The sequence below is a fragment of the Cyprinodon variegatus genome, unplaced genomic scaffold (assembly GCF_000732505.1).
Source record: "Cyprinodon variegatus isolate N-32 unplaced genomic scaffold, C_variegatus-1.0 Scaffold328, whole genome shotgun sequence".
Lineage (NCBI taxonomy): Eukaryota > Metazoa > Chordata > Actinopteri > Cyprinodontiformes > Cyprinodontidae > Cyprinodon > Cyprinodon variegatus.
In genome coordinates this window covers 771,551-794,213 of record NW_015150781.1, presented here as the reverse complement: position 1 = coordinate 794,213, position 22,663 = coordinate 771,551, and the positions used below count along the sequence as shown (strand labels likewise).

Genomic DNA, 22,663 nt, shown 5'->3' with positions numbered 1-22,663 from the left:
ATCGATATAGCACCAATTCACAACACACGTCATCTCAAGGCACTTTATAGAGACAATTCAACCAGATCTTACAATCCGAATGGTTCAAAGTTTTCTATCAAACGTCGGGTATACACCGTACGATTTTTTCAATCGTTGCACGCAGCTACAGTTCACACTGTACGGCTAAACCGCAGGGTTTAAACGTTAACAGCTCCAAACGCTCTGATGCGATCTACCTGCTCACTGTACGTCTAAAAACCAGGTGGGACTCAGCTCCGCAGTGAGATGGCGCTACTGGGACTCGTCTATCTGAAGCCAAACCAGTAGCAGAGGAACATGAAGCTCACTAGAGTGAAACGCGCTGCCTTGGATATTTGGGCAATTTAGTGCTGAAAGCCCTAAAAAGAAAAGGAGACGACGGATTTGACAAAGACATGGCTGAGCTAACATGGCTACTACGGTCTGTCAGTTTGACAGATTTGTCCACGACTACCTCATGACCGACTGAATTTCAAACATGTTTGATTCTCCCAACCTTAAAATTCCTGATCAAGAGGTGGTGGTGAGAGGCTGATTGCCCCTCGTTAGGCTCGTCAGGCTGAGAGTCAGACCGATCGAGAAGGGCAAAAAATCGCACCGTGTAAGCCCTTCAGGGAACCCAGCTGATTATATCGACATATTGACTCACACAAAGCATGCTTGTAGCGACAGTGGAGAGGAAACAAAATAACAACAAAATATTCAAGTCTTTCTAAAAGAATATTATGATCAACTGTATCAAATGCAGCACTGAGATCCAACAGGACGAGCACAGATACAAGTCCATTATCTGAGGCCATGAGATATTTTTTTTTTTTCGTAGAGAGCTGATTTGTTTGGAGGGATTTTTACGACATCTCAAAATTGATTTCCGAATAGAAATCAGCAGAAACGCAGGTGTGACAAAAATATTTACCATCATCCTAAATATTTTTCTGAATTTCACGTAGACATGAAATGAAACACAATCGAGGAGAAGGGACGGCTGTCAATCACGGTGAAACTATTGCTTTAAAAGCTATTTCTGATCTTGGTGCTCATTTGTTTAGAAGTGTTTTGGAGATCTGGCCGATCATCTTAACATGGATCTCAATGTAATCTAACCAGACAAACAGGTTTGACAAACATTTCCATTCATTAACCTTGTTGAATAGAATCAAATAGAAATATAGAATTCAACTTTATTGTCGTTAAACTGCCAAAGCAGAAATGTAGTTTAGATCATTTAAATCGAGTGGAATAACAATCGATAACAAGGAAATGGATTCCATATCACTGCTGGGTCTGACACTATGCTTAACGCACAATCCTGCTAGACTTTCAAAATAAGAGACCTGGTATTCCACAAAATAAAAGCCTCTACATTGTTTACAGCAATTCGTTGCATTCATCTGCCTCCTCAGAAGTTCTGCTTCCTGTGACTGTTGGGTCACTTAGTCATAGTCTGTCAGCCTTTCTGGACTCAGTGGCTGATGCTGAGTTTATGGATGGGGACCTGGCCGGGCGACTTGGCATTAAACTACTTACTTCACCAGACTCTCAGAAGGTATTAGCCTTGGATGGGCATCAACTTAATCCGTCTTCTCTCATGACAGAGCTGGTGGAGCTTGTTGTGGTTGGTAACCGTGTTGAAGAGTTATCATTTCTTACACCTCAGGTTCCTGTCATTCTGGGTTCAACTGGCTAACCAAACCCAACCCACACATTGAGAGTGGAAGTGTTAGGTTGGGCTGCTTCCTGTTTAAGCTCCTGCCTACGTTCAGCTAAGTCAGAGTTTAGCTAACTGTGAGGATTCTGATTATTATCCTGATCTTTCTAAGGTCCCTGAGGAGTATCGTGACCTCCGAGAAGTTTTTAGTAAGAGTAAGGTCACAGCCTTACCTCCACACAGGCTATATGATTGTGGGATATATTTACTGCCAGGTACCACACCCCCCATGGGTAGATCGTATTCCTTCTCTTCCTCTGAGTCTCAGGCTATGGAGAAACACATCTCAGAGTCACTGAGAGCTCGTCCCTCATCTTCTCCTGCTGGTCCAGGCTTCTTTACTGTTGGAAAGAAGGACGGATCCCTCAGGCCACCCACCCGATTCATTGATGGGGGGCCCTGCCAACACAGTCAACCGTCTCCTGGTCTAGAAGGAGATGCAGAGGACTCCAGTATTTAGTTGACTGGGATGGAACTGAGGAGAGGTCTTTGCTTCCAGCCCGATTAATCCTGGATAAGGAACTGATTAGGGCTTTCCATAGGGATCACCCTGATCCGCCTGTTGGGGTGTCTGGAATCCGACCATGAGGGGGGGGGTTCTGCCATAATCTTGGTGCTGATGGCTGGCTTGATTGTTTGCTCCTTTCACCTGTCTAATTTGCCCAGTTGTTCATGACCGTTCATCTTATCCACCTGGTTCCTAATGCTATTCATGCTGCCTGTTTGCCTGCCATCAGCGCCAGATTATTCCAGCTGTTTGTGAGAGTAACGCTACAGATTATATATCACTCTGATTCTCAGATGCTGACCTGTTTCAGCTTATGGGACTTGCAGGTTTTGCTTTGCCCCTGTCTGTGCTCTGTTAGTCTGATCTGTTCTGGACTGATTCCTGGATTCTGCCGGCTGACCAAACTTGGACTATTCTTCTGACTTGGATTCTCCTCTGGTACCTCCTCGACTCTCTGATCTTCTGGTCTGATAATCTGATTCTGCAACGACTCTGGCTTTGGATTTCCCCTCATGGAACTGCTGCTCCTCGCCGTTTGCATGACGTCAGCTCATTAACCAGCTCTGTTCGTCACTCAAAACTCTGGGGGCAGCTTCCACCACAAGCTGTAGAAGTGAATTCGCCCCAGCTGACGAGCAGCCGCACGTTTATGATTTAATAAACGCTTGTTTGAAATCACCCTGATCTGTCTGCTTGAATATCAGGTCCTAAGTTCACAGCTTCTGACAGTCTGATTGGTTTGGATTTCTCTTTATTCTTAAGAAAGGGAATAATAATAAAACAGTTAAATATTTTATTGACTCCACGCAATGGGGTTAAATCCATCTGAATCATATGAAACATGGGTGCTGAATAACAGAGAATCACACGGGGAAAATTGTTTTCAAAAAGTCTCTTGAAGAACACTCAGAAATTACTGGTTCCTTTTGGTTCAACGTTCACTCTGCAAGCCTTAATGCAGAAAACTGAGTCTTTAGGGAATGCGTTTTCTGTGCGTATGTTTAGTGGTTCACCTTACCTTCATGATGTCCTGTATCTGACAGTGTGAACTCAAACAGTTCACAGTGTGAACTGTTTGAGTTCACACTGTGAACTGTTTGAGGCTCTAAATTTTCCTGCACGCCAGTAAAAAAAAATAAAATGTCACACGCAACACAACAGTTAACAGAGAAAAATAAGTGTTATGTTTGTTTTTTTTTTACTGTATCAACAGGTTTGTGAAATGTCTGAATACGTGTGGCATTTTAGGGAGATCTGGCTGCCATATTAGTGCAAGAAACGCAGACACACCCAGTAATAGTGAGCCAGGGATTTTAATAATTATCGTGTCACAGACACCATTGAATCAAATATGCTAGCGCCTCTCATCTCACCTCACATTTGAGATTAAAGAAGAGGAAAATATCCCCAAATAAAATTAAACAATACAAATAGTCCCATTTAAACCTAATCAATGACAAAAATGTCTATGAATATTTTAGTCTTTCTGTACAACTGTGTCGTCAGAAGCTTAAACTTATTCAAAAAATGTGTAGCTCTCAGGTAAGTCAGTAAAGCTACAACCGATGTTTGACTCAGCAGCTTCAGGCCGCTCTAAGCGTGAAACGAAAACCAGCTGGAAACGCAGCAGGAGGAGGCAGTGAAACAAAATGTACACCAGCAAATTGCATCAAGATGTTTGCAAAGTACTGAATATATGAAAGTTTAGGGAAACCGTGGCATGACGTGCATCACATGATGTCCTAGACCTTTAAGCTCCATTTTTTTTCCCTCCCAAGAACTGAATTTGGGAAATGTCTGCGCTAAACACTAACACACACACACACACAGAGCCGAGGCCACATGTTCAGCAGCCGTCCTGCTGCATCCACCATAGATGAACCCAATGAACTCTGCAGGGAGAGAGCAGGCAGCTAACGGCTGCTGGGAGCAAAGACCAGAAGAGAAGCGGAGCAGAACTCAGAGTCCATTCAATGAGAGGAATCTGAGCAGAAATCAACTCAAATCAAGTAAGTTTCATTAAAATTATATACTTAGCAGCCAAATTTGTGACTTGTTGTTTTCTGCTTGCGTAGATAAAAATCAGAGTTAATTTATAAAGAGAGCCAAAACCTGCATTAATATATCCTAATTGGTAAACGTGTAATCTCTTTCTTCTGTTTTGACCTTTATGCTAAGCAGATGCATGTGGGATCTGCAGAAAAACACCAACTAGTTAAGATAACTGACACCAAACATAAAATACTAGCAGGTCTGAAACTAAAAGACCAAATTAGTCCCTCTGATTCAATGCTGGTTTGTTTCTGACAGGTCATTCAAAGTACTGATGACTTTGCAAACTTTGTTTTAGTTTCAGATTTAATCTAAAGCAACTATTTGGACTGTTTCTCTAAGCTAAAGCGAGGAGTCGAAAGGCATTTGAAAGTTTGGAAAGTAGAGACAGAAACATGTTCCAGAGTAGGGAAGCTTTGTGGAGGTGAATTGGAGCAGAGAAAAGAAAACACCACATGGAATCCGGTTGTTCTTGAAGCATCGAATGTCTCATCCTCTACAGTCGGCTGAAAACATGTAGACCTATGGTGGCAATGAGAAGGAAGTGTGATGAACTCAATGTTTCTGTTTAAGATGTTTGTTTTGAAGCAGGACTGAGATGAAACCTCTTTGGTGGCAGAAACATGGCTTATTTACAGGAAGTGTATTTTTAACTATGTTCCTTATTCCACCAGCTTTAGGTTTTAGATATAAGACAGTTATACGTTCAGTTCATGTTTCTTTGACATCCATTCAGGTTACTTTGTGGTACTGAGTTATTCTGGAGTTCTCTTTCTGTGTTATCTGCCTTTAATAATGTTTTTAAACCTTAAATCACTGCTGTCAAACCTGCATTGTTAAACGCTGATGTATCCTTAAGTTCTCTTCTAACCTTCGCCTTCTGACACATTGTTATTTGAGGCAGTGAAAGTCTGGTCAGAACTGCACATAAAATAGATCCATTTTGCAATAAAGGTGTGAAACCTGATCTATAAGCATGTTAAACTCAAAAGTCCTAAAGCAGCATCATTTTAGCATCCTTAAATATATATATATGTATAAATATAAAATGAGCACCTTTTGCTATTCGATTATCAAGATAATCAAAATTGTTAAAATTCCTAAATTATGATGTTTGATTGATGATGCTGCTTGATCATTAAAGATATAATGATGGACTCTACCGATGCTGTATCCTCATCCAGGTTACACATCTATTGTGTGAGTTTAGAGATACTTTCATGTCTTCATGGTCACCTCCAGTACCTAAACACGCAACTAAATGCTATAAATTTAAAAGATCTGTATTTATCTATTTCAAGATGGAAACTGAAGTAATAAATCTAATTTAAATCCTAGTGTAACATTTTTTGATATTTGCTTCTAAAAAAAGCCTTATGTTTTGTTTTTTTTTTGTCTCATTTAACAACACAAGATATGTATCAACCTCCTCATTAACCCCCACCGGGTCGCCGGTGACCCGGTGGGGCAGGTGGGGTAATAACTCAGACAGCATAAGATTCCAGCGGTAAAATGTTTACCACTATAAACATGTTAGACATCATTGGAAAGCTTAAACCAACGAGATCATTTCATGGACACAGCGAGCATCAAAGCACAGTTAACATAGATATAGCAGCATGGCAAAATGGAAACAAACAAAGCAGCGACGGCTACGTCACTTTAAAGGCGTCCAGAAGCTGTTTTATAAATCCAATCTTCTATTGTTTATACTCCATTCATCCATAAAGGTCCACAGATTAACAATAATCCAGCATATTAGTAATAAAAATATGCTATGATGCGGAAATCGACCATAATGTCCGGTTGTTGAGATCAGAAAGGTTAGCTGGTCATAGCTTATTCAGCATCTTGCTAATATTTACTTCTAATCCTCAGATGTTTGTTATGGTTCTTTACATCTTCTTCTTATCTACAACCAGAAGTTTCTGCATATTTTTATGACGCGATTTGAGCGATATCAATAGTCCCCGAAAATCTCACTTCCGGTCCACTTCCTGTCAGCCAGTGACGCGCGATATGATTGAGGCTTTAATCTCTGGTGTTATTGGTTAAGACCATGTGGGCTGTTGGGCTTTGTAGCCAATGAGGTTTCTAATGAGCCCAAATGTGTGTCATTTATTTAAAGGGGTACCGCATCACAGGCTTGTGTTAGAGGGGCTTATGGCCATACCTTCCTGAGCGTTCCCGGTCTCGGAAGCTAAGCAGGGTTGGGCCTTGGATGGGAGACCGCCTGGGAATACCTGGTTCTGTGAGCCTTGGAAAGCAGATCAGATATTTTAATTTCAATACGGCCAGTTTTATATCAAGTTCTAATGATGAGTATTAGTTTAATATTTATTTGGGTTCCAGAACATATAGGGATTAAAGGAAATGAAATTGCAAACAGGATTGCCAAGGAAGCATCACAAAATAAAACCATTTATATTAGGATTAACTTAAGTAAGACAGAAATTAAAAATATCATTAAACAAACGATGAAGGAGGCAAAAACAACAGGAAGAAGAAAGAAGAGGAAGATGGTTTTATAGGATTCAACGGAAAGTCGGAGAAATGAGGAGAGCAGAAGGAAGCAGAAGAGAGGAAACAGTTATTTCAAGACTTAGATTTGCGCATTCAGGATTAAATAATAAACTATTCAAAATAGGGAAACATGTCAGGAAAATATGAATATTTGGGACAAGATGAAACAGTAGAACATGTAGGGATGTATTGTAAGAAGTATGAAGAAGAATTTGGTTAGAGACCTAAATAAGGAGAAAGTTAAAATTGATTTGATAGATATTCTGCAGAAAAAGTAAAAAATAAATGTTATCAATATTTATTTAAATATTTAATAATAACAGCAATAATTAGGAAGATTTAGTATCCATCCATCCATCTTCCTCCGCTTATCCGGGGTCGGGTCGCGGGGGCAGCAGCCTAAGAAGGGAGGCCCAGACTTCCCTCTCCCCAGCCACTTCTTCCAGCTCTTCAGGAGGAACCCCAAGGCGTTCCCAGGCCAGCCGAGGAACATAGTCCCTCTAGCGTGTCCTGGGTCTTCCCCTGGTCCTCCCCCCGGTGGGACGTGCCCGGAACACCTCACCAGGGAGGCGTCCAGGAGGCATCCTAACCAGATGCCTGAGCCACCTCAGCTGGCTCCTCGCGACGTTGAGGAGCAGCGGCTCTACTCCGAGTCCCTCCCGGATGTTTTCCCGGAACTTCTCACCCTATCTCTAAGGGAGAGCCCAGCCGCCCTACGGAGGAAACCCATTTCAGCCACTTGTATCCGAGATCTCGTTCTTTCAGTCATGACCCGGAGTGGATCTTGTTCACGAATGAAGGAAGAAGGGAGCGAGAGATCGACAGGTGGATTGGTGCAGCGTCTGCCGTGAAGCGGGCGCTGTACCGGTCCGTCGTGGTGAAGAGAGAGCTGAGTCAAAAAGCGAAGCTCTCGATTTACCGGTCGATCTACGTTCCTACCCTCATCTATGGTCATGAAGATTTAGTATTTGTAAAGTAATATTATAGATATGTAGATAAATGAATATAAGTGTCTTTATGAATAGGGCCATTCTGATCCACACCCTTCACTAGTTGGTGGCGGTAATGCACACAGAAAAGTTGTTTGCCAACCGCCATTAAACGCAACAAGATTGTGTTAGAAACACAGACACCAGCAGGTGGAGCCATTGAGCCCAAACCCAAAGCTCTGGAACTGTTGTAACTAGAGGTCTGGAATTTTCCACAGTTGTGGTTGATATGTAGAACAAATATAATACAATGAGACCTGCCTTTTCTCAAGAATGTCTTTATTACTGCTGTTCAAAAAAGACCTATCCTTTCTGACTTAAAAAACAAGTTTGAGTAATGTTTGAACTGCAGCTTGGTCTGTGTTCTACTCACCCAAGAAATTAGAGGGTGTTCGCTTTCAAATAATGTATTGCATATGTTATTAGGGCTTACAGCTTCTAAGTTATATGCTTTTCCATTTGGGTATGTAAAATAGGCGAGAATTTCCCAAAATGTGGTGGACATTAAGGTTAAAGGAATTTATGAAGCGTATTTTAGGGGGAAATTTCTTTGAAAAGATAACTTCATCTATCTTTTTTTCTTTTTCCCAGGAGATCTGGAGGGTCCAGCTAAGTGCTTCCAGCAGAGACAGAAGCAGGAGCCTTCCAGCTCAGAGAGGGCAGATCCGAACTCCCTGCTGCTTCAACAAGGTAGCCAATCACAGGATTTGTCTCCCCTTAGTGGAGGAATTGTGGAACTTATAAGTTAATTCTAAAATTAAATGGAGGGCAAAACATACTGATATAAGAAAGTCTGCAAAGAAGATGAAAATAAATTCACTCCAAACTATAAAATAGTAATATAGGCAGGACTGGGAGTACTGGAGAAAGTGACAGAATATGGTGGGAATAAATAACAAATTTAGACTAGAAAAATAATTCCTGGGTAGAGATACAAGATCATACAGAAAACAATTAGAAAATGTTCTATAACTGATAGAACAGCTGATCAAAACTACCAAAGCTTATTGAACTAAACCCGTTATAATACCTTAAAGGTGTTATTTTGAAGGCTCAGAATAGTCCAGTAAAAGACAATAATCTCAAATAAGACGTTTGCTTATATTAAATTGGTTGCAAGTTTTCTACAGGTTTTTCATTTGATTGAAAAGTGATCAAATCTAGTAAACTCATATCTAATCTCTCATCAGCTGTGATGATCTGCAGCGCTGCAGAGCCCCAGCAGCAGAGGGCGGGGCTGCAGGATATGGAGGACAGCAGAGATCCAAAGAACTTTGTTTCAAGCCACAGATGGACATCAAGCAATGAGAGGTCAGCGCCGCCGGAGCAGAGCCAGGCGGACTCCTTCCTGACCGCAGCCCGGATTGCCCGTGAAGGACTCCTGGAGGACGGCTGGAGAACAGGACAATGTTCAACACATAAAGCTCCTCAGTCCAACTCACAGCAAAACCACGCAGCGTTTTTATTTAGGGACATCAGGGTCAGACGGTACAGCGTCATCTCCAGGGAGAAGATGGAGAATAAAGAGGAGAAACAGAACCCTGAAGGTTCCAAAACGCCAGCAGGTAGACAGAAAGCAGGGTGGTTCAGTGGCTGTAGGCAGCCTGCAAGGTTTAAGGTGGCAGTTTTACCTGTAATAACCGAGGTTTAAACTCTACAGATATGTCAGCTTCCAGATCCACTACTCATTTATTTAAAACAAATCTAAAAGTAAGAAACCAACAGCAGTTTAGTTTAGTCTGAGATCAGATAAAGTCCACCTTTAAATTGTGGCTTTGTCAGATTATAAACTTTGGTAATGGAACATAGAGTTTAAGATTTTAGAACCAAAATGAGACAAAAGAACTGAGAATATAGGAAAGTTTTTATCCAGTTATTAAATACATTAATGTCATTAACAGCCAGATGTTAGAAGAGGGACATCTAGTGGCTGAACATGAAAACAGCCTGACTTTAAAGCTTGTAGGTCAGCTTTCTGTCACCCCTATCTGTACTGTACTGTGTGCCATCTGAATATTAGATAATTGCATGAGTAAAGATATATTTTCAACACCTGATAAGTGTTTTGTGTATTTCTGAACAGAATTGGGCAAAATTGTCTTTGATAAGATCAGAGGAACTGATGTAACATGAAGATTGAAATTAATCAGAATTTTGCCTCCATTAACCAAAAATAATCAGACTGAACTCTGGCAGCGAAAGAATATCGGATGGTTCAAATGCTGGATGTTAAATAAATGTACAGATTTCATCTTTCTAGTTTCATTTCAAAGCTCATTTTAAATTTCATTTACTTTAGGTAACTGGTTAGTTTTTTTTACTTTAAGTTGGTGTTAATATCCCTTTTGTCCATGCACCAAAAAATAAAAAAATAAAAATCTAAAGCTGCACTTTGTTTCATGAATTGTAATTTTTCCAGAATTCTAAAAAAAAAAAAAAAAAAATCTAAAGCTGCACTTTGTTTCATGAATTGTAATTTTTCCAGAATTCTATTTTTTAAATTAGCCATTTTAAAAAACCTGAAAGGGGGTTTGATCAATGAGAAAATAACTCATCTTAATCAAGACTTTAGTCCCGGTTGATAAACTGAAGCCAATATTCCATCATCAGTTCTTCTAGTCGAAGCCGACGTGACGCAAGTCCTCCCAGAATCTTATTAAAAGCTGCTGGATGCAACAGGTTGATGAATTTATACGGCAACATGTTGATAGTGGGTAAAAAGAAACGTTTCAGTTTCCATTAACTTTAACAAAATGAGATTCAAACACTAGCATATAGAAAGCTCCATTAATGCTGCAGGTTTAATATCTATACTGAAGCAGTTATATTTAACAGTAACATTAAGCAACAAAATAGAACAGAGATTTTACCAAATGTGAATGTTTATTACTAATAAAGGCCAGAGACACTGGCTGAGAGGACGACACTGGCAAGATTAAATCTGTCCAAAAGAAGAAAAACGAAACAGGGGGACAATCTAAAATCAGCGGTACTTAAATACTCTAAACAGAAACACCCACATTACATCCTACGGCTGTAGGCCTTCACACGGCAGCCTCATTCAAATGGTTTCACCTATTCTGGCACGAGCATCACAGGCCCCCCAAATTAAAAGAAATTCAACTTAAAGCCCATTTTGATTCAAACCTGCAAGCATCAGAAAAGAAAAAAAAAAATTACTGAAAACTGGTTTTATTTGTCAAAAAAAGCTCCTTTACAGCGCAGCGACTTTCCACCTGTAAAGCCAGCACACATGTAAAATACAACCCTTACAATACATTAGAATCAAAACAGGTACCAAAAAGTACAGTAAAAATTACACTTCCTGTGGAAATGTGGAGGAAAAAAAATAAAAACACACCGAAGGGAAAAGCAAAACTTAAAGAAAAAGGCTAAAAAAAACAAACAAAAAATGCATGGAAAAGTTACATTTCAGATGTTTTCTGTACAAATGGTCTTCCGTCATAAAAGAGGTCCAGTGAGCCCAGTGCGTCCGTCCTGCCGTCGGTATGACTGGATCACCAGAGTCCTACAGGGAGAAACAAACTTTAAATACCTGCTCCTTAGAGCCTCAAACAGAGGATTAACAACCCGGAGTAAAAATAAATAACTCCTATTAGTGCCCACTGTCCTGGTTTTAAAGAATAAACTCTTTCAGTCTCTAAGGATTATTTTAACAATCCAATAAACTAGTTTTTTTCTAAAGCAGGTAAACATCTAAATCAGGGGTCTTCAACGTTTTCCAGGCTAAGGACCCCAAACTGATGGTGAGATGGAGTGGGGACCCCCTAATTATATATATTGTATGAAATAGTGTTCTATCACACTGGTCCTATAGTCACTCTGTTACAGATGGAGTAATTTAATGGAACTAATTTCTCTCTGGGATTATTAAAGTACAGTCTGTTGAATTCATGTTAATGTGGATTTGAAGATATTTCAGTTAGTGGAAAAAATTGCAGGGTGAACATAATAATAAAAAAAAAGGTTTAGGTTACAGCTATCCTATACCTGTTTCATCTCTTTTCTCTGGTTCATTTGTCATTTATGTTGAAGACTATCTAAAAATATAAGTCATGTTTTTAGATATTTTATGCATCAAATCTTGATATTCTCTCTGACTTTTTGAAGAACTAAATAAATCTAGAGTCTATGTTTCTGTTCTTACTATTAAACTTATTGGAACAATAATAACAAAACATTTTTTATATAAACTTCTAATTTCCCCTCTTTTGTCAGATATTTGACTTATTTTTACTCAGAAACGCAGATCTGCATCGATGACTGACAGACATCTTCTGCCTCCATTTATCTGTTTACTACAGTCTGTTGGATTCATGTTAATGTGGATTTAAAGACATTTCAATTAGTGGAAAATATTGCAGGGGGAAATATAAGTCTAATTAACCAAAACTTTGCGACCCCCATGCAGTACCTCTGCGGACCCCCTAGGGGTCGCGGACCCCCTGTTGAAGACCTCTGATCTAAAACAATCAGTAAAGCATAAAATGGCCCCAAAAAGCTCAACTATCTACTGTGAAGCGGATCAGACCGTACCTGCTGCCACCCAGTGATCATCAGTACGGCTTGTAGCTGGTCTGGTGTGCCCCCCGCCTCGGGGTTTTACCGTAGCTGGCGTTCCCCTGGTCTGCGACAAAGACAACATGGAAGTCAGACACTTCGGCGTTTAACTTCCTAACGTCTCCTAAACGAAGCATCTGGGAGGAAAACAACTCCTACATCTCAAACTGCACTAACCCCCCCCCATAAACATCAGCACATTAAGGCATTTCATCCATACCAGTTGAACCAGGACTAACTGGGAGAGAAGGAATGGGGAAATGTTCTATTTATTTCAATACTACCTACTTCAACCATCAAGTTATTGAAATGAAAAAACTCAAACTACCTAAAAAATGACCGATAGTTTAATGAATAAAACTACCAAAGTTCACCATCACTGTCCGCTTACTGTAGTCATAGCCGGTGCCGTATCCATAGTAGGCAGGGGAGTAGTCATAACTGTTGTAGCCACTGTAGCCTCCGTAGCCATAGCCTTGCCCGCCGTATCCCTGGTTCCAGTAGCTTCCGTAGCCCTGGTTCCAACTCTGGCTCTGACCTGAGGGAACAGTTGACTTCATTCAGACCAGGTCTGGAGGCGGGCTCCGCCATGCCAGAGCCGAGGCTCCGCCATGCCAGAGCCGAGCCGAGGCTCCGCCAGAGCCGAGCCGAGGCTCCGCCAGAGCCGAGCCGAGGCTCCGCCAGAGCTGAGGTCTCTCTGGCCTCAATCTTTTCTGGGATAAAATGATAAACTTGCTAATGGAGGCTTATATCGCTCATAGGAACGAGCAAAGACAACTAAAACCTAGAAGTGAGCACATAACCCAGATCAACCTTTAACTCTGATACCGTTCTCAAAGTTAGCTTGTTGGTTTGGGGTCTGAGCTCCAGGAAAATGCGTCAGCCTTTATGTATAACGGGTTTACCTCCACGACCCCTTCCTCCCCGTGCTCCATATCCTCCTCCGCGTCCCGTCCCATACTGCTGCTGCTGGTAAACTTCTTTTGGCTGGGCGATCTTCAGCTCACACTGGGGACCCATTAAGACATTTTATTTTAGCTAACCAGCTATGAGCCAAAGGAAGCAGAGAGACGATTAAAGAGGACTCACCCTGCCACCTTCGATGGTGTGGTATTTCTTCTCCAGACACTTCTTAACACTTGCTTCATCTTTATAAGTGATGAAGATGAAGCCCCTCCTCTTCTTGGATTTCGGGTCGACGGGCAACTCTGTAGCCTCGATCTGCAGGAAAATGGGTCGACGTAAATAACGGAAACAAAGGAAATTCATTTTAATGATAAATATATGGAGACAGTTTGAAGAAAGCCAGACGTGTCAATGTTTCCTTCAGAAGAGGGGATACCCACCTCTCCAAAGGCTCCAAAATATTCCTTTATAGTTTCCTCAGATGCTTCAGGATTCAACCCCCCAACAAAGATCTTCTTAGCAGGCTCTTTCTTCATGGCCATCGCCCTCTTTGGGTCGATCTGACGTCCGTCAAGTCTGTGTTCTTTCTGTTCCAGCACCTGCAGCAACACACGACAAGCAGAAGGTCTGTAACACCCAGAAACCCGACTAACTCACCTTAGGCAGCACACCTGAAGGAGCGAACATCAAGCAGGACTCACTTTGTCCACACTGGAAGAGTCCTTAAAGAGTACGAAGCCAAAGCCTCGGGAGCGGCCGGTGTTGGAGTCCATTTTGATGGTGCAGTCCGAGACTTCCCCAAACTTGCTAAAGTAATCCTTCAGGTCTTTTTTACTGGTATCCCAGCTGAGGCCACCAACAAACATTTTCCTGTAAACCAGAACAGACATTTGACCTGAAACGCCGCTCCATTTAATGTCAAAGGTGGAAGTAAAAGCAGCAGCTTGGACACATTCAACACTTACCCAGCATCCTCCTCTCCTTTGCTGGCGTCGATCTTCCCGCCGTCTGTGCCGCTGTCCTGGCTCTCGTCGCCCCCCATCAGCTCCTGCTCGGCTCCGTTCTGCTCTTCGTCTCCGTTCTGTTCTGAAGTCTCCATGAGCTGATTCTCAGCGTCCGCCATCGTGAAACTGGATTTTTTATGAGAGACTGAAAAGGTACGAAACTTTATTCAACATGGAACGAGGAGCATCTCCTCCAGGCTGCTGTGAATGTTTTACACCTTCTGTTCACTTCCAATTCGTGCAGTTACAAGAATATGATAAACGACCAAAATAATTATCAGGATTTCCTTAAGAAAAAACTAGCTTTGAAAGAAAACACTGAAATAACTGCTGTACATTTCAACCTAAAGCTGTAGACCAATTAGCTTTATGTTAGCTTATGTGAACATTTCAATATGATCCTGTTTAAACCAGAATCCATGCGATTCATTTTCCATCCATTATAAATAGTGGAAAGCATTTATTTTTAAAAGTAAACAATAGATTGATAACGCTCTAACCCAGAACAATAACTTGATTTGGCATCTCTACTAGAGACGGGCGCCGTTTACATATTTCTGCCATCGTTAATCTCAGGATTATTTGCACATTTAGAACAATTCTGCAGATCTTTTTAATGTCAAACGGTGGTTTTGGTTTATTTACTTTGCATTTATTCTCCCACTTTTAGACTGATGACAGGAACAGTGTGCATTATTAAACATTCCTGCAAATGCTCCAGAATCAACCAAAAGGCTGTTTTTCATCTGTTGTTCTTCCTTCTTTAACTAAAGTCTGATTTTGAGATTAAAATGGTTAATTTGATGTTTTCTATGTCAGATGTGTACCAGCCCTAATACACACCTGAATGTTTTAATAAATAACTTTTTAAGTACATTTCATAAACTTGTCTCACTGAGCTTGAAATCTTAATGCGCCAAATTTTACAAAGAATTTCACGAAATTATTTTTCAGACTAAATGAGTCCGTGCAGAAAAATGACCCCCACCCACCTTCCTGTTTCTCTTGATTCCTGTAGTGAAATGCACGATTCTGACGGTATAATTCACTATCTGGTGAATCTTTTCTCTAAATCCCTCCACCAGTATCACCATCATGGCTCTGAACTGGTTTAAACAACCAGCGGCCTTTTTGTTTGATTCTTTTATCAGATTTCTGTTCAATTTAGCAGCAAAGCGAAAATCCCAGCTGATCTATGCGGTAAAATCTACTCTAGTAATGAGAAAAAGAGGTGAAAGCAGTGAAATGTGCAGGTTTATAGGATGGAAAGGTCAGAGCGCCGCAGGTCTCCATGTTGTTCAGGTTTAAGCGGACCGCGCTTTGCTCCGCTCCGGACAGAAGGTAGGCCTCACCGCCAGATTAGGAGCAAAACACCGAGAAATCTCTTTAAAAGCAAAAAACTGGCGGATGTTTAAATACAGCAGGAGGTAAAACCGATGCAGGACTCGTTTAACGGCGTGAGAAAATGAAAGAAAAGCTTCAATTCGTCGTTTTGAATCGCCGCGTTCCTGTCCGTTAGCTTCCTGTGCTAACTAAAGGCTAACACCGAGACACGCCGCAGATAAAAGCCGCCCTCCTGGAAACTAAAGCGCGGCTAATGGCGGCCATGCGGCCCTGAACGCCTCAGCCATCTTTACCGGAGCTAAACACAGCGGAACATGGTGCTTACTTTAGGAGAACAAACCGGGGGCCGCCGACTCGCCGCTCAAAATGGACACTCCAAATTCGCCGCTAACTCGTGGCAAAATATATACGACCGGATATGAGCGAGCAGGGGGGGAGGCCGCAAAGACGACGTCTGTGATTGGATGGGGGCATGTTTTTCAAAATCAAAGCTCTTCTTCTATTGGCTGAGAGGATGAACGCGCTGACAAAAGACAGGATGTTCCTCCTGCGGATCTCACCCTGCTGATGATTTAACCGCTGCATCGTCTTTGTTCAGGAGCGCCTCCGCCATACTATGAGTGGCAAAGTAGAAACTGCTGGGTTTTCTAAAAAAAACATAATTATATAAATATATATGTAATATTTTCATATATATAATATTTTTTTCTGAATTTGGACAAGAGTTCAGTTTAACCCTTTGATGCCTGTTGTTGCTAATAAGCAACAAACCGCATGTATTGCACTGCAAAAAAAGTAATTCTAAGTCATTTTGTCTTAAACTAATCTTTTTTTCTTGAATTGAGCTGAGATACTTTGCCACTAGAACAAGAATATGGACAACATTTAAAATAAGAAAAAGAAAACAATTGCAGTCTCTTAAGTGCATAATATCAAATTATTTAATTTTAGGGGTAAAAATACTCATTCCATTGGCAGATCATCTTATTTTCCTACTCATATTAAGGGTAAATAAACTAATTTAGGACATTTTTACGGTGTTTTTGCATCCCCCCAGTGCTAGTCACAGTGTATGCTATTAAGTAGATATAACTACTGTTAGAAAATATAGTTTACCTTCATTTTTATTTATTTAGTAACATTACCTTTTTAATTTGGCATCTCATTGAAGGGAAAAACAGACACAAAATGTCTTGTTTATGTATATGTATATCAATGTAGGCTTTAAGGGGTTAAAGGAATAAATAAATAGATCAACAGATACAGTTTTATTTTGTTTTGTTTTTTTTTAAAGCAAGTGCTGATTCCCATTATTCTCCTATTAGTCTAAACCATCAAGTTACATGATAAAAATGACACAATGACAAAAAATGTTACACAATTCTCAAATAAAACAAATAAAGACATTTATTAACAAATTAAATGAAACATTAAGAATGGTGGCAATGCATGGCCACTGAATGACGATTCAACAAAGAAAACTCTAATAGTAGCTAAAAATATGGAGAGGCCCCCTCCTAGGGGGGGAAGGCACCGCCATTTTAACAAATCTTGAGTTCTCAGTGGAAGTTAGTTAATTCGGCTTATTTTAAACACCTATTTCATACATTTTTTAAATTTCAAAACAGAAATATATTCTCTAATTGTAAAAATTTTTTTTTACAGAAATGAACCCCAGCTAGTTTGTAGAGATATTTGTTTTGGGTTTGCTTTGTATTTTATTTATATATTAGTTTTTTCACCATCTATACTTTTATCAATAAAGTACAAAAAAGTCTAAATGTCGGTGGACTTAACAGCTAAACCTAATTTACTGCCTTCATAACAGCCTCTCCACTGCAGGTTGACCCTAATCCTACCACTGGTGGATGAGGAACCCTAAACTAAGTTCATTTAATGCAAATTTCATTAAAATCACTTTGTAGAACCAGAACTAAACATGGAGAAGCAGCATTTAGTTCCAATGCTTCACTTATCTTGAACAAACTTCCAGAAAACTGGAAAAGTGCGGAAAGCCTGAGTTCCTTTAAATCAAGACTAAAAACACATTTGTTTAGGATTGCTTGTTCTACAGTTCAACTAAAACATGTTTTCTTTAATCAAACTGTTTTTAATATTCTTTTTTTGTTTCTGTATTTTTTATTTTATTTTTTTCCTACTTGCTTTGATTCTGTTTTATCTTCCTGTATTTTAATCATGTAAAGCATTTTGCCTTGTCTTTGTACTGAATTGTGCTATACAAATAAATTTGCCTTGCCTTGCCTTTGTGACCAACCTTTAGTGTTTTTATTTCCATTGATTGTAAAAATATCAGCACCCTGTCCCTGCAGTATGGGCATCTTTAATGGATAGACTGGCCGATGTATTGGTCCATCTTATGGTCTCTGGATCTGTACCAGTAAGACCTCACCTCTAAAAATATTCACGGTAGTTTCAGTTTCTTCAAGGAACCTCAGCAGTTGCTGTATTGAACCATTATAGAAAATAAAATAGTGAGAAATAATCAGATCATTCCTTCAAAGATGTCAGGAGAAACGATAAATTAAAGATTTTACTGTCTAGATCTGCTGTGTTCAGCTTCTTAAAGACGTCTAGCTTTAGGAAAATAGAGACATTTTTTCTAAATTCATAACATTAAATTTAATGAAATATTTTCACATGGATGCTGCCGTGTTCATTATGCAATGCATTCTTGGTAAATCCTATCGTAGGTTTAGTGCTAGCTTCATCCAGCCAAAACAGAAATGAATAACAAACCTTTTAAGTTTGAACCACAGCGTGTTAAAAATCACACGGGAATGACGAAGTGGAACAAATAAGGAGGGGAGAGTTGAGCGGCTGAAAAGAAGCTGGTGTTTATGGTAATATTCAGGATATTTTCTCATTATTAGGAATATGTTACGGAGATGCTTCTCTGCAAATTTAACGTCATTTATCTGATTTTTGATTCCTGATGGCGTTAGCTCTAGCTAATAGTAAACCATAGGCCGATAACGTTTCAGATTTCTCATCTATCACAGCTTAAGAAAACTGAGGCAGTGAGCAATGTTTAAATACTTGAAATGTAAAATGATAAAAAGTCTGTGGATGTTTGCCTTCCTGGGTTTGATCTCTAGATTCCAGCCAATATGACAGAAAAATAGGGAAAAAATGTAAAGGATTTTTGAATTAATGATTCAAAGCACTGTGTAGGAGCCATAAATGAAAAGATACTTTGATGTCTAAATTTATAGCCATTATAGTTTTTTGTTCTTTGTAGGGGAATTGATCAGTTAGATTGGGAGTTCTGTAATTGGCTGTTTTACTCGCCTGTGGAAACGTCACTGTTAGAGAAATGCTGTATTTTTTGACTGCAAAACAAAAATCGCTGTAATCTACGTTTTTTTACAAGTTATATTTTGGATACGTTGTTTATATCTTTAATGTGAATAAAGTTCACATCAGCACCAAACTGATCTCAGTGGATTCCTTTTAACGAGCGCGTCAGACAAACGGCCCGACCTCAGCAGCTTTGCGTTTCCTGAAGCTGCTGAAAAACACATTTCTAAATAATTAGGAAACTTGCAATATTTAGGCAAACATGTTTAACCAATTCTGGATCCCATGAAGCAGGTAGAAAACTATCCCACCTGCCCTGGGGGCTGCAGAGAGGAAATGCTGGATCAAATATGAAGGCAAATGCAAATTAAACTTTAGATTCTAAAAGAGCAAATAGCCAAAATGAACTGGCCATGCATGCTTTCTACAGAAATACAAAACTGGAACTCCAAGTTTTAACTGATCTGGAAATAACTTTCAACCATCCTCTAAACCTGGTCACCCTTGCAAAGTTGATCAAACTCTGGACAGGTCTCCAGTCAGTCATTTTAAACACACTGAGGGACAGTTTAGTGAAATCAGAAACAACTTTGTAATCTGGTCGGCATGGCAACCATTTTCCTGTTGCAAACAAGTCTTGCTAGTTTATTTTTGGGGTAATATTAGCTTTGAAAATACTTTTCTGCATCCCTCAAGATTTATTCCACATGTAGAATACGTCCAAGAGACTCTGACATAAACAGACTGCAGAACAGTTTCTCACTGCATCAACCACTGAATTTGCAACCAGTATTATTGATTTTTTCCTTCAATTTGATCGACATGAATAAATGAAACCTGCCAATGCTCCATTTGGAAAAAAATTATATTTTAAACCACAATGTCCTGACAGGAACGGGTTGCTAAACAGATGCAAGGCTTAAATAAAATAAAAACCAAACAAGTTAAAGAGGCGGCACGAATAAATTTATTTCTTTTCAACGACATTTGATTCTCACTTTATTCACACTTGATTTAATGGCAGTTAAAAACACAGAAAGGATAAGATTAAAATAGGGGAAGTTTCATTAAAACCTGCTTAAACAGCAAAATATTTTTAAACCATCAATTAAACCAATTCAAATTAACCGATTTAACATTTTGACAAGTGCACAGAAACAAAGTTAATCTTCAGTTTAGTTTAAAGGATTAGAGCACTAAGTTAGGAAGGCAAAGCCTATTTTAAGATCGGGATTTGCAGATCCAGTGGTATTTATCAACACGGGGGCCTGCAAAGGTAAATGTGGTCCGATAGGATTTAAAGCCTTTCTGGTTGGAGAACTGAGACGCTGGATATCCTGCAGAGGAGAAGGAATCAGCAGGAAAACCTTTCTTCTCCCTCAGCCAGGTCTGTGGAGCTCCTGGAGAAAACTCGCTGAACTGCTGACAAGTGGAAACAAAAGTTACTCGAGTCTAAAACTTTCCACCAAAACATTAAAGCATTTTAAGAAGAACTGGGAATGAAGTCTAGATGAGAAACAAGTTGGGAATTTTGTTGAGGACTAGTTTCCTGTAATCAACACACCCGGTAGACGCTGTTGGGGTTGCTGACAGTCGGGATGGTTTTGGGTTCAATGCTGGACGGAGGGCAGGGACCCGTTGAGGTGCGGCTGCTGTTGCTGCTCATGCTCTTGTCCAGGACCCAGTCGTCTTCATCAGAAGAACTTCCTGACTGGACGTCCAGGCTGGCTCGCTCCACAGCGTCCTGGATTCGACGAGAAAATTCCCCATCTCGCCGACTGTCCAACACAGAGACGCAGAACGGAGCGCTGTGCTCACCGTACCTTTAAGAACAAATACGAAAAGATCAGAAACAGCCAGAGCCGCCATTAATCCCCAATCACTAGTTATTGTAGAGTTATGGCGTTACGGGTCACAGGCTTTGCTTATCCTGTTGTTAAACAGTGGCTGGTCTCCTGCTGAATGGTGCATAACCGCCATCTCCTGCCTTCGCTTTCCTCCATGGAAAGAAGTACAAAAAGCATTGAGTACTTCTAACCATGGACATCATTTTTTCTTTTGGGGCAGAAAACTACAACCACTGCGTGTTGCAGTTTTTTTTTTTTCCTCCAGTCTTAAAGGCCATGGGCCATCATTGAGAAAAACTGTAGATGATGCATCATGCAAAATGCCAAAGTTGTAAAAGCAATGCTTTAACTGTACTGAAAAAGGGAAATGAAGAGATCCTGGATGGGAAGAGAACCGTCTTCAAACTTGGAAACGAAGTCCAGTGAATTGTTTTGGGGTTTTTTTTCCCTTTGGATGTTCCCTGCACTTCTTACTGTCCAAAAACAATGTTAGGCTACATTGTACATACATTCGTCGAGCACTAGGACCATGTGGAAAACCAAAGCTTAAACTGAAGCCTGCTTCTGAGTTTAGCCCGCCCACAAGCTCCTGATTGGCTCTGTCTGGTCTTGTGTGATTGGCTGTCACAGCTGTCACTCCTGAGAAGCTCACTTTACAAACATCTGATTGGCCAAAGAGTCTGGTCTGTGATTGGACGGCCAAACATGCTGAAGTTACTCAAAAAAAAAAAAAAAAAAAAAAAAAAAAAAAAAAAAAAAAAAAAAAAATTTTTTTTTCTTGTGCCCCCCCCCCCTTCTGAAATCTGCATTTCATCAATGCTGGTAACTAAGTGGCATAGGATAGAGGAGGAGGTTTGTAACCAGAGGGTTACCAGAACATCAGGTCAGTCCATCATGGTGTCTTTACTGGTCAGGAGAACTGGGCCAAGCAGATTTCACATCAGGGTGTAAAGTGCTGAACATGAAACAGTTCTATAATAGACTGGAAACGCACATTGAAGGTATGACTGAAAGATTAAAGATTAAAGTCAAGTCTAACAGTTAAGCTGCGGCACAAACTGAAGGTTAAGCAGCAGATGATCAGGTGAACAGACCTGCATGAAACCTCTCCTGGGTCGACCCACACGGTGATCTCCAGAGGCAGGCCCAGGTCCTCGTACCGCACCGCGCTCCGCTCACAGGCCTGCTGCAGCACCGGGTCCTTCAGCTGAACACGATTCATACGAAGACACCTGGAACCAGTTAACACCAGATTTATCCACATGATCAGTTTTACACTGAACAGCTTTTAATATTTAACACAACTTTATAATAACTTCACATTTATGAAACATCAAATAGAACCACTTTGGTGATCAATTTGAAACAAGTTCCTCACTAAGGGGGAAATTGAATTCATGGACTGGGTCCTCCAAGGACGCGGTCTACCTGGACTGGATCCTTCCGGAAACTGGAAGAGCTTTGGCTGTGAATTCAAACAGGTCTAGCCTTCAGCGGCTTTTACCACCATAGGCTCTGTTGCTTAGCAACCGTGACACAGAGCAAGAAAAGAATGAATATAGAACTTTTCAAAACTTAATGAGAATGAGGTGCCACCCACCAGATCATGAACAAATAAAATGATATAAGAGGGGTAGAAAGTAAATCTAATATTAAACCCAAAAAAAAAAAAAAGGGGGTTCAGCATATTGTGCAAAACCACAATACATTTTTTTTAATCCCATCAGATTTATAGTCCCCCCCCCCCTGCAGATCTATTAGAATCTGTCCTTAAATTCCAGCCAAACCCATTTACACAGTAACAGATAAAAACCTTTAGATAAACCAAACCGCCACATATCTGACTCTATAACCATTAAAAC

General features: G+C 40.3%; 3 protein-coding genes across 3 annotated transcripts in view; 1 reads left to right on the top strand and 2 right to left on the bottom strand.

Moving 5' to 3' along the window:
• Positions 1-4,056: 4,056 nt before the first annotated feature.
• Positions 4,057-10,181, top strand: LOC107091187. The gene is made up of 3 exons (XM_015384979.1): positions 4,057-4,246; positions 8,393-8,491; positions 8,992-10,181. Exons 1-3 carry the CDS (start codon positions 4,114-4,116, stop codon positions 9,450-9,452), a joined length of 693 nt encoding a protein of 230 aa, XP_015240465.1. The 5' UTR covers positions 4,057-4,113; the 3' UTR covers positions 9,453-10,181.
• A 484-nt stretch (positions 10,182-10,665) lies between these two features.
• Positions 10,666-16,103, bottom strand: LOC107091193 (heterogeneous nuclear ribonucleoprotein A/B-like). Its single transcript, XM_015384983.1, has 9 exons — positions 15,962-16,103; positions 14,254-14,437; positions 13,990-14,158; positions 13,729-13,887; positions 13,472-13,603; positions 13,288-13,390; positions 12,774-12,920; positions 12,359-12,449; positions 10,666-11,330 (listed from the first exon to the last, which is right to left on the bottom strand). The coding sequence occupies exons 2-8, from the start codon at positions 14,409-14,411 to the stop codon at positions 12,379-12,381; spliced, it is 939 nt and encodes a 312-aa protein (XP_015240469.1). The 5' UTR covers positions 14,412-14,437; positions 15,962-16,103; the 3' UTR covers positions 10,666-11,330; positions 12,359-12,378.
• A 4,008-nt stretch (positions 16,104-20,111) lies between these two features.
• LOC107091194 (maternal B9.15 protein-like) overlaps positions 20,112-22,663 on the bottom strand; it is a 6,274-nt gene continuing 3,722 nt past the window's right edge. The window contains exons 3-5 of the mRNA XM_015384985.1: positions 21,896-22,033; positions 20,519-20,777; positions 20,112-20,376 (exon numbers count right to left, since the gene is read on the bottom strand). Of these exons, the coding sequence (XP_015240471.1) occupies positions 20,176-20,376; positions 20,519-20,777; positions 21,896-22,033 (598 nt within the window). The 3' untranslated portion in view covers positions 20,112-20,175. The remainder of the gene's footprint in view (positions 20,377-20,518; positions 20,778-21,895; positions 22,034-22,663) is intronic.

Coding starts and splice junctions, on each gene's coding strand:
- LOC107091193 (XM_015384983.1), bottom strand. CDS start 14,411: ATGGCGGACGCTGAGAATCAGCTCATGGAGACTTCAGAACAGAACGGA. Junction 13,391..13,471: donor ACACCATCGAAGGTGGCAGG/GTGAGTCCTCTT, acceptor ATGGGTCCCCAG/TGTGAGCTGAAGATCGCCCA. Junction 12,921..13,287: donor GGGAGGAAGGGGTCGTGGAG/GTAAACCCGTTA, acceptor CTGTTCCCTCAG/GTCAGAGCCAGAGTTGGAAC.
- LOC107091187 (XM_015384979.1), top strand. CDS start 4,114: ATGAACCCAATGAACTCTGCAGGGAGAGAGCAGGCAGCTAACGGCTGC. Junction 4,247..8,392: donor CAGAAATCAACTCAAATCAA/GTAAGTTTCATT, acceptor TCTTTTTCCCAG/GAGATCTGGAGGGTCCAGCT. Junction 8,492..8,991: donor CTCCCTGCTGCTTCAACAAG/GTAGCCAATCAC, acceptor ATCTCTCATCAG/CTGTGATGATCTGCAGCGCT.